This window comes from Lepidochelys olivacea, assembly GCF_965140295.1.
Source record: "Lepidochelys olivacea isolate rLepOli2 genome assembly, chromosome: 3".
NCBI lineage: Eukaryota > Metazoa > Chordata > Testudines > Cheloniidae > Lepidochelys > Lepidochelys olivacea.
The window spans coordinates 111,249,546-111,261,134 of NC_140413.1; the positions used below are offsets into that span (position 1 = coordinate 111,249,546).

An 11,589-nucleotide genomic window follows, 5' to 3' on the forward strand; every position below is an offset into this window, starting at 1 on the left:
AGTCACAGTGACAGTTTTATTAGAACGGGGCTCTACATAAATACTGATTACCAAGGAAATATATTTCTTACAAGCTGAGAGACTTATTTGGATCAAACACAGAGCTTAGTGATTTACTATGCAACTATAATCCCACCTTTTATCAGTGTCTGGCTTCTTCAGCTCTTCAAGGAAGAGCCTATTTCTATAAAAACACCTAGCACATTTTGGGTGCTATCACCACACAAATAATAATTACAAAATGATGAAACAATTCAGTCAAATGATTGTTTGACTGAAAGCTATATTTTGGATATGCCACGGTTCTAATTAGCAGTTTGACTTGTTGTGTTATGTGAGGTAGCAAATTTTACACCATGTGCGGATTTCCTTCTGTAAAAGGTAAACTTTGTGATAAAGCTCTTAACAGGTTTTCTCTTGGCCTTTGTACTGGACACACACTGAATACTTTGTGGTGTACAGTAGAAGGTGTTTTTCCATTATACAAGTGGTTGCACATGGTACCCTTTCTTGACATCTTTCATAGACAGTATAATTCAATAAATGAAATTTAACTTCTTCACCGCAGAACAGCTTGTTCCCAGGTGCAAAACAAGAGCGTATGACACACGCACCAATAAAGGGATTACAGAGTGCTGATGCCCGCCCCAAATCCTGTACTTCTTCCCTCTCCTTCCTTATTACTAGACACTTAGCCCTGGGCACCTCTACACTACAGTGGCGCAGTTGTGCCCCCACAAGGCCGTAGTGCAGATGCTGCCTGTATGGAGGGAAGGGGGTTTTCCGTCGCTGGAGTTAACCCATAGGCGATTGGAAGAATTCTTCCAGCAGCGACCAAGCCACCTCAACACCCTTCGTGCGTGGCTCAGCTGACACTGCTCGCAGCCCGGAGCGAAACAGTGAGGTCAAGCTAGTCTTTAGGTGCAGATTAAGCCTTAGGTTAGAAATCGGCTGCTGGGCGCTCGCCCCACGCCGGAGCTGAGCGGGGGGATCGTGCAGGCAGAGGGGGAGCAGCGGGAGGACGCCCAGAGCCCGCTGCGGGTGCGCTGCGGGGGGAGACTCCAAGCTCCCTAGAACCGAAGCGCAGCGGGAGCGGCACGGCGGCGGGCAGCGCCCCCCTCCCACGAAGCGGCTGCTCTCAGCGCGGCCCCGGCTGGCTGAGCCTCCCCCCGCCCCTCCACGGGCCCAGCAGCAGCCGCCGCCCGGGGCAGGGGCAGGGGCCAGCAGAGCGCGCGGGGGGAGGGGCGAGGGAGGGGAACCCGGCGGCCGCGCCCCGCCGCTACCTTCCCAGACGGTGTCGGCGCCCCGGCGCTGCAGGAACTTGTACCAGAAGGTGCCCGCGGCCTCCTCGTCCGGCAGCGCCGCCTCCGCCAACCACAGCGCGGGCTCCTGGGCCGGGAGCGGGGCCGCCGGGCGCGCGGGCCTCATGGGCAGCGCGCGCTGCGGGTCCCACTGGCCCAGCTCCGGCCGCGAGCCGGCCACCATGAGCACCACGTCCCCCGCGGTCAGCCCGGCCGGCAGCACCACCCCGAAGCGGAACAACATGGCAGCGTCACCTCCCGGCCGCCCGAGGGACCATACAGACCCCGCTTACTTCCGCGTTCGTTCGTCATCACGTAAACGCGTGGCGAACGGGGGCGAGGCACGAAAGGGGCGGGGAGCTAGCACGCGACTCGCCGAGCAAGGGGTGTCGTGGCCCATGCGCATGCGCATGCTGCAGGTGCGGGCGCGGGGGGCAGGGCGATGGAGACGGGAACCCTGGGCGGCGGCGGTGGCAGGTTGCTGAGCGGTGCCACCGCGGGAAGCGGCGCTGGGGGGGGTCAGGCGCTGTCGGAGCGCAGTTTAGCTCTGTGAAATTGTGGCTGCTGCCAGCCCTCTCTGCAACAGATACTGAGCTGCAGCCTTCTCTGTGGGTGCAGCCGGGTGCCCACCCCCAGGGGAGGGCTAACACCTTCCTCGCTCTGGGAGAGTTCACTACCTGCAGAAGTTATCAACGGGAGGGGGCCGCAACAGGGACAACACAGTTCAGCTCTGCTCCTACTGGTCATCTTTTACTAGCAAACCAAACAGCAGTCTGGTAAAGGACAGAGAGACCAATACACAAAACGCCTAGTATTTGCATTACTCGCACTACGTCTTCTGGAAAAGTCCTGTGTTACTCATCAGCCACACCATTGTTGGCATCCTTCTATCTCCCCCTCAAGGCTCGCAGGTTGGGATATAGCTTTTAGAATGTGTTAGGTTCATATATATTTAAGGAGGTTTTAACCCCTTTTCCTTACTTCTTTGAACCTCCACACCCCACTACTTTGGCATGCCCCGTTTTCCATAGGTGAACTTGTGAGTTCCCCTTATTAACATTTACATCACCTTATCATCATAGTAACAGGCAGTTTACCTTAAGGAAGTCTCTAACATTTCACCCTAGCTACTAATGGTCATCTCTTGTAGACACAATTATCCAAACACAGTTATTTTCAAAATATCAGTATATCACAAACAGCCACAAGCTCAGCAAGTTTATTATTAACTTACTTATGCTAATTTAACTTTTTAATATAGCTAATTTATCCTAAGATCTAATTTGGCTAAGCTAAGTATTTTACAAGCCTGAGACTTACACATGAATTAATATTTATATTTCATCCCTGTGTCTTCAATATATCTGCTATATTTTATCTTTGGTTACTGACCACATAGCTAAAGCGTTTCAACAAAGGTTTGAGCAAGCTCAAACAAATAATCCTATTCCTTTCCTCATATAGAAAGATGTTGGTTTTGTAACCAGCTACCCCTTTAAATATAGCATTGCTCACATTACTGTTTATACTACAGAATCTGTTAGACTCCAGTAGAGGTTAGGTCCCCATTGTGCTATGTCAGGTTTCAGAGTAAGAGCTGTGTTAGTCTGTATTCACAAAAAGAAAAGGAGGACTTGTGGCACCTTAGAGACTAACCAATTTATTTGAGCATAAGCTTTTGTGAGCTACAGCTGTAGCTCACGAAAGCTTATGCTGAAATAAATTGGTTAGTCTCTAAGGTGCCACAAGTACTCCTTTTCTTATTGTGCTATGTGCTGTACATACAAATAAAGAGATAGTGTCTACACTGACTAGCTTAGAGTTTAAGGCCCCAATCTTGCAAACACCTACTCAGACTAGAAGTGTTTGCAGGATTGGTGCCTGTGGGGAATGTTAAGTAATGTGTTCAGTTAGTGTTATTTTGTATATGGAGTTATAGGGAAAGTGAAGCTTGTGGTTGGACATAAGACAGTGAGGTAACATCTGAGGACTCTGTAAATGCATTTTCATTGCTAGGAACCATCTTAGAATGTTCAGCTGAATTCCAGCAGGCATGGGCAAGGACAATTGGAAGAGAGAAAGTATAAACAGAGCACTTCATATATAATCTGTCCTGTACCTAAAACACGCACTCTTTTAGGAGGAATGCAAATATATTTTTCTAATTTATATGTTTGTTTTTTAGATGCATAAATTAATTGGACAGCACTACCCAGAATCAAAGAAAGATTCTTTACTGAAGATTTCAACAACTATTATCTCTTTTTTTAAAGAAACACCACAAAGTGAACTCAGGGGTTTAAAGTGTGATGTTAAAATGATTGTGCTAATAATAGGAAACTGAAGCTAATGAACTACGTAGACCAATTAATGAGGCACAGACCCAACTCCTGTAATTAAAGTCTAATTGCATGACTTAACTATTTCAGATCTCTGTTTGCTCTAATCTAATGAAACCACAGTAACAGAGAAAAGTAAAGAATTTAGCTTTTATATGAGATGTCTGGGGGAAGACTATTAAGCAAATTAAGAAGCTGGTTATCACATAAAACTTCGTTGATAAAGAGAGAAACATTGTTTTGGCACTATTGCATAGCAGAAATAACAACTCCAGAGGTTGCTGTAACTGTTTGGTGCTGGTTTATGATGTAAGAGTATATTTTGTGCAGGATAGATTATAAAAATTATGACAAGAATATCCATTTTAGTAAGTGCACTTAATCTTGAGATTTATACTGTGATATTAGATAAGCAATCCCTTGTGTTTAGCTCTATTAGTATTATTTAAAAGGAAGCATAGGGTAGTATGAATATGCAGTAACATTTTTATAGAGTAAATAATTTGCTACTGTTGTCAGTATGTATTTGATTTTCCAGAAGCCTATATCTGTAATGAAATGCCAAATCTAACATAGACATTGCAGGACTGTTAAAATCACTATGAAAATATTCCAGCCCATTTGAATTTTGCATGTAACAGTGCATGTAAGTCATAGCAAGAGCTGATGATAAAACTTTCCCCTTAAGAGTCTATCTCAAGCCTTAAATCAAATCCTAAGGGCTTTAATCAAACTGAATTATTTTTACATTATATTGACTTAACTGATGTAATGGCAAAGACCATCTGAGCTCATTAGGCTCAGCTGTGCAAAGCTTATGTGATGTTACTGGCTATTTGTGAAGATGTAAGAAATTATTGAATAAATTATGACAGGTTTCAGAGTAACAGCCGTGTTAGCCTGTATTCGCAAAAAGAAAAGGAGTACTTGTGGCACCTTAGAGACTAACCAATTTATTTGAGCATGAGCTTTCTACCAGGTGCTTTGAGACTGTGTCTCAAAAGTGACAAGTTTGTGTGTGTAGGGGGATGCGGGGGTGAGAAAACCTGGATTTGTGCTGGAAATGGCCCACCTTGATTATCATGCACATTGTAGGGAGAGTGGTCACTTTGGATGAGCTATTACCAGCAGGATAGTGAGTTTGTGTGTGGGGGGGTGAAGGGTGAGAAAACCTGGATTTGTGCTGGAAATGGCCCAACTTGATGATCACTTTAGATAAGCTATTATCAGCAGGACAGTGGGGTGGGAGGAGGTATTGTTTCATGATCTCTGTGTGTATATAATGTCTGCTGCAGTTTCCACGGTATGCATCCAATGAAGTGAGCTGTAGCTCACGAAAGCTCATGCTCAAATAAATTGGTTAGTCTCTAAGGTGCCACAAGTACTCCTTTTCTTTTTGAATAAATTATACTCTGTGTCTGCATGTGCTATTTTATAAAGGATTATAGTACTATAAAGACATTTGCTATCTTGTTTTGAAGGCTTTAATCATGAGGCTAACATTTACCACAGTTACAGGAACACAATGAGATGTCTTGGAGGTGCTAATATTCTCTTTTCTTTTTAACATCTAATCTAGTCTAAAGATTAAATGGCAGCAATAACTTTGCTCATCTAATTTAAAACAGTTACACTGTTACCATATAGAAGCACACTGCGGTATTCAACGTAAAACATGAATTGCTAAAAACCTTTCCCTTGCGCAGTATTATTTATAATTTATATAAAATAACATTCACCTTTTTAACATTGCCTTTATGACCTTTTTCACACAATCACACCAGTTTGTAGTTCTTACTTATAGTTTCTTGATATTTGTTTTTACTAGTGATTTTATGAAAAGATAGTACTTAATGCTATATAGACCTGATCAAAGCCAATTGATGTCAATGAAAGGACACCCCATTGGACTTAAATGGTTATTGGAGGATGACCAAAAAAAAATTAGTAATTACTTATTCATAACACAGCATGTTGAAATACACGGTTCAGTACTAGTAAAGCTGGTGATGGTCAAAAAATCTGAAAGTATTTAATAATGCCAGGGCTGAGTGTACTCTTAGTACTTGAACTTAGATACCACAGGGGGTCCACAAAAGACTACCTCATTTGGGAGTGGGATGGAGGCCAGAGTTATAACTCTCATCCCCGCCTGTGTTGGCCAATATAGCTTACCCCATGTAGGGATGAGAAGAGTTGTATGTTAATTGCAAAAGCAGCCTTGAGTCTAGGAGATCTTTCCAGTCAAGTATTTCCCTACAAGTGTCACTACAGTAATGGGCAAAAAAGGTGGGAACGATACATTATAAAGACAGGTTTCAGAGTAACAGCCATGTTAGTCTGTATTCGCAAAAAGAAAAGGAGTGCTTGTGGCACCTTAGAGACTAACCAATTTATTTGAGCATGAGCTTTCATGAGCTACAGCTCACTTCATCGGTGAGCTGTAGCTCACGAAAGCTTATGCTCAAATAAATTGGTTAGTCTCTAAGGTGCCACAAAGTACTCCTTTTCTTTTTACATTATAAAGATTCTCAATACAGAAAGAAGTTATAAACACCATAGACCATTAAAAAATGTCTGCAAAGGCAATACTGTCTAGTGGTTTCAAGTAGGGACGGTGTGAGGACTCAGAACTCTGGGGTTTTACTCTTGACTCTGCTACACACCTGCTATGTGAACTTTGGCAAAATTTTACCTCTCTGTACCTTCATTTACCCATCAGTACAATAGCTATCAATTACATCTTGTTCTTACAGAAGTCACAGCCCAGAAGGAGAGGATCTAGGGGGGCTTTAAGCCACTTTTACATCCTCCCATCCTGGGCTGTTTTGGGTGTTGGGCATGCCCTCTGCTGTAACTTAAAAGCCCAGAGGGCCTGTACAAGCTCTGAAGGCTTTCCCAAGTACCATGTGGGCTACAGAACTGCCCCGAATCAGTGCAGCACTGCATGATGCAAACTCATTCTCCAAGATATCCTCCTGCAAAGACGTCCTTATTTCTTTCTTCTGCAGTGCTTGCACTGAGGCAATTCTTCCTTGACCGAGTACAGGGCTTTTAGGGCCCCCTTACACTACTCTGACCCTTTAACCTCATATGAAGGGGCTGGAATGGGGGTGAGGATCTCACTCACAGGGTTTATACATAATACGTATCTACCTCAGAGGGGTGTTGAGCAGGGTGGATAAAAATCAATTTAAAAAAATCTGATTTTTTTAATTTACATCAGATTTTTTTAATACAATGTTTTTTGAGGAAAAAAATTATCTAAAGATAGTTTTAATTAAGATACATTATAGCTTAAAGATATCTCATCACATAATAGGGATTAAAAATTCTAATTCTATAGTATGAGAATACATTAATATAATGTTTAAGAAAAGTTTTGTAAATGAATTCCAATAGTTCATGAATTAGGGACCCAATCTTATGGGGTTCCAGGGGCTTCTGTATAGATTATTTAGGTTAATCTTTCTATCTACACACTGGGACTCAGTGCTCAGTCTAGAAGATGCCATCAGAGATGCTCAATTTTGCAATTCTCAGACTGTGGATTTGGGTCTCCAGAAATAACATGCTTGTTAACAGCAAAAATCTTTTAAAATAAATAATATATAGAGGGGAGAGATAACAGACCTCTACCCTATTGTCCCTCAGCAAATTTGTGTACATAGAGTCAATCCCTGACCACTCTCTAAAAGTGCAAAGTTTCAAAAAGGTCGATAAATAGAAGATTGTTGGAGGCAGAATAGATCTGGACAAGGAGAAGCAGTCTGGAGATAAATGTGAGAAGGGAGGGACAAGCAGTAGAAACAAAAGTGAAACTATTTGAGCAGCATATTCCAGAAGTCTTGAGGTCTTTCTGAGTGTAGCCTTCATTGATTTGAGATCTAACATACCATTCTCTCACGAGAAGGGAAAACCTATAATGGCAGCAGGCCATAAAAGAGATCCAGTTTGGGAATATTTTAATGAAGTTCCGCTACCTGTGGGTAAGACAGGCATGTGAGCAAAATGCAAACAGCACAACAAAGAAATGCAAGGCCTAATTGCCCGAATGAAACAACATCATGAGAAATGTTCCTTCTCAGGCAGAAGCTGCGTTGAAGATGATGAAAGGAACATGTGTGAACATGCAGGATCTTCAGGTTGGTAAACTTTTTTATTTCATACTTCTTAAGGACTGCCGGTCTTCCTTCTGGACTAAAGAGCCTTTTCAGCTTGGAAAAGAGGAGACTGAGGGGGGATATGATAGAGGTATATAAAATCATGAGTGGTGTGGAGAAAGTGAATAAGGAAAAGTTATTTACTTGTTCCCATAATATAAGGAGTAGGGGCCACCAAATGAAATTAATGGGCAGCAGGTTTAAAACAAATAAAAGGAAGTTCTTCTTCCACAGGTTGACTGTGCTCTGAGTGAACTCCTTGCCTGAGGAGGTTGTGAAGGCTAGAACTATAACAGGGTTTAAAAGAGAACTGTATAAATTCATGGAGTTTAAGTCCATTAATGGCTATTAGCTAGGATGGGTAAGGAATGGTGTCCCTAGCCTCTGTCAGAGTGTGGAGATGGATGGCAGGAGAGAGATCACTTGATCTTCACCTGTTTTATTACTGACCCTGTTGAAATTTGGAAGGAACTGAGTAAGATCTTAAAAAGAGAAATATGCAATGACAGAATTAAATTACAAGCATTAAAAAACAAATGGAACAAGCACCATCTCCAGCTCATTTTCTTGCAAATATTCTCCGTACTTGGTACCATGGTCAAACAACTGCTGAAGAAGAGGAGTTGGCTATGACATGGACATACAGCAATCATCCCTCCATACTGCCAACTATAATAAACTTCAGAGCTAAGGGTGAACCATTCAAGAAATATGTGTTTGCTGATAGAAAAGGAATACTTGTGGCACCTTAGAGACTAACCAATTTATTTGAGCATAAGCTTTCGTGAGCTACAGCTCACTTCATCGGATGCATAAAGTGGAAAATGCAGTGAGGATGTTTTATACACACAAACCATGAAAAAATGGGTGTTTATCACTTCAAAAGGTTCTCTCTCCCCCCACCCCACTCTCCTGCTGGTAATAGCTTATCTAAAGTGATCACTCTCCTTATAATCAAGGTGGGCCATTTCCAGCACAAATCCAGGGTTTAACAAGAACGTCTGAGGAACAGTGTGTGTTGGGGGGGAGGGGGAAGAGGGTAGGAAAAAACAAGGGGAAATAGGTTACCTTGCATAATGACTTAACCATTCCCAGTTAAAGCCTAAGTTAGGCCTATTGAAGCCTAAATTAATTGTATCCAATTTGCAAATGAACTCCAATTCAGCATTCTCTTGCTGGAGTCTGATTTTGAAGTTTTTCTGTTGTAATATTGCAACTTTCATGTCTGTAATCGCGTGACCAGAGAGATTGAAGTGTTCTCCGACTGGTTTATGAATGTTATAATTCTTGACATCTGATTTGTGTCCATTATGCTCAAATAAATTGGTTAGTCTCTAAGGTGCCACAAGTACTCCTTTTCTTTTTGCGAATACAGACTAACACGGCAGCTACTCTGAAACCTGTGTTTGCTGATGATGTTTTAAAGAAAGTCACACCAGTGAACTGGAGGAAGTCACTCAAGCACTTGGATTCAGAGACTGTTGAAGTGATCATCTCACTTTTAACAGCAGTAGATTCTTCTGCTGGTGTAGAAAGAATATTTTCTTCCTTTGAACTAATTCATTCCAAACTGAGAAATCGTTTGGGACCTGAAAAAGCAGGAAAGTTTGTTTTTCTTTTCCAGATTATGAACAAACAGGAAAATGAACGTGAAGACAACTGAGTTAGCTGCAGAAGCCATGTTGCAGAAGTTCTCATGTTGACCTGGCTGACATATTTTAAAAAAAATTTACTATTTCATTTAACTATTTTAGTTAAAAACAACTTTAACAAAAACAAACCTGATTTTAAAAAACTTGAATGTTTAACTAAATTCAAAAATTCATATACTTGTTTTGTTAAAATATGTTTGCTGTTGAAGAAAAAAATCCAGAATACATAATGTTGTTTAAATTAAATAAAACAATTTAAATGTCTGTCTGGTCATGTTCTCCTCCTAATACAGCATAGCAAGAAAATCCTCCAAATATTAATGATTAACCTGTTGAATTGGAGATAGTTCACCTCCCAATGACTTCATAAATATCTGCTTCAATTACCTTTGGTAAATGAAATAACCAAACAATCATTCATTTCCTGATATAGCTGTAAAACTAATCTGAAAAGTTTTCAAAATAAATCACTTAAAAAATGTAGAGTGTGTACCTTCTAAAAATGAAACCTATATCTATCTCTGAATTGTGAGATATCCCTTCCCCTAAGCCCCCTCCCCCAAGTGACACAGCTGGGGACAGGGCGAGGGAAGCAGACCGGGCTGCTCCCAGCCCCCCACTAATCCCCCAGGCCACTCTGGGCCTGTGGGGCCCCCCAAAATGCCTCCCCACAGCTCCTGCCTCCCAGACCCTGGGGGGGGGGGAGGGGAGGCCTGCTTTATCGCGTTGTATGCGAACCCGTGTTATATTGGGTCACGTTTTATCGGGGTAGAGGTGTATATATTAAGGTTATAACAATGAACAAGAATGCACTTTTATGTAGAAATCCATGATTAAAACGAATCTTCTTGACTAGTGGTTTAAATCAATTTGATTTAAATCAAATCCACCCTGGTGCTGAGACTTACTTAGGTTTGCAAAGTACTTTGAGGTCCTCAGGTGAAAGGTGCTGCATAACAGTAAGTGCAAATTATTATTGCAAAGTCAATCTAATTATAACAATTGGGGTCTTAGAAGAAAAAAGATTCAGTTTGAAATGAGGCACAAAACAAAAGAACATATATGGCTGTATTTGACATCAAAACACTATTCCATTAGAGGAGGGAGTGGGTGACCCAAAATTAATGTGACATACACAATATGAGTGTTTACAAAGAAAAAATGTTTCCTTTGTAGAGACAAACCTAATATAACCCTTTCATTTTTCAAAAGCAAATACTCACAATCCATAGTAACAGACCTGCAATGGTACCCAATTAACGTAGTATCTGTAACAGTGCATCGTTGTAGTCTATCCTTAGAAATATCCTTAGAAATGAATGCACTTTAGCAACTTCTACCAGTTGGCAGAAAATTCCTATATTTTACCTTCCTGGCACTTGCTTTAAGAAAGAGTTACTGCTTAGTTTTCACGATTACGTGGGGTTCTCTGTTGTAAATGCATTATGCATGACTAACAACACTTGAAGTCCAAGCAGCAGAGGGCAAAACATTAGGCACTGATTAATCTGGAAGATCTGAGTTTCACTTAAGTAATATTAATTGTGCTTCATTTGCCTTCTTTAGAATATTGGTGGCTGCAATTTTTTGTCTTGAATTCAGGAACAAACCAAAATCCCCACTGTTGTATAAAAGGGGAGGAGGGGCATGGGAGTGCCATGGTCAGTTTCCAAGCAACTATGGGAAACAGAGTGAAATTAGAAAAGAAGATTTTCACTATACTCTCTAGCACCCGATGTTATGCTTTTAGCATAGCTACAGCTCTGTAGTTTTATTGGAAGTTATAATGGTATCAGAAAAATGAAAGAGATTATGTATAGATGGGCATATGCTTGAGACTAGATCCAGCTGACCACATTGTAACAATTAATATAGCAGATGTAACCCATTTCCTGTTAAAAAATTAAAGTTAATAACAGTAATAATAGTAATAGTGGGAGGGGGAGAACAGTCAGGCTTTTCATAACCCTGTACTTCTTGGATCATTTAACTGTGTTTCCATCAACCTTTGTAAAAAGGGGAGGAAATGGTGTGGAGGAGGGAAATATAGCTAGATTGGTTTATCATCATTATTATTAAACATACAATGCCCAGGTGCTCTTTGGCGTGCAACATAAAAAAATTAAATCATGTT

The 11,589-nt window shown here is 41.4% G+C and overlaps 1 protein-coding gene and 1 long non-coding RNA gene across 3 annotated transcripts in view; one reads left to right on the forward strand and one right to left on the reverse strand.

The window, feature by feature from the left end:
* Nucleotides 1–1,552, reverse strand: part of EPM2A (EPM2A glucan phosphatase, laforin) — a 54,143-nt gene extending 52,591 nt beyond the window's left edge. The window contains exon 1 of one of the 2 annotated variants that reach the window (XM_084623489.1): nucleotides 1,284–1,552. In XM_084623489.1, coding sequence (XP_084479615.1) covers nucleotides 1,284–1,545 — 262 coding nt within the window. In that variant the 5' untranslated portion in view covers nucleotides 1,546–1,552. The remainder of the gene's footprint in view (nucleotides 1–1,283) is intronic. The other variant, XM_084623490.1, reaches the window with a different exon arrangement.
* Nucleotides 1,542–9,578, forward strand: LOC311518056. Its single transcript, XR_014710874.1, has 3 exons — nucleotides 1,542–1,720; nucleotides 7,729–7,785; nucleotides 9,428–9,578. It is a non-coding gene; the product is annotated as an uncharacterized lncRNA (long non-coding RNA).
* Nucleotides 9,579–11,589: the final 2,011 nt, after the last annotated feature.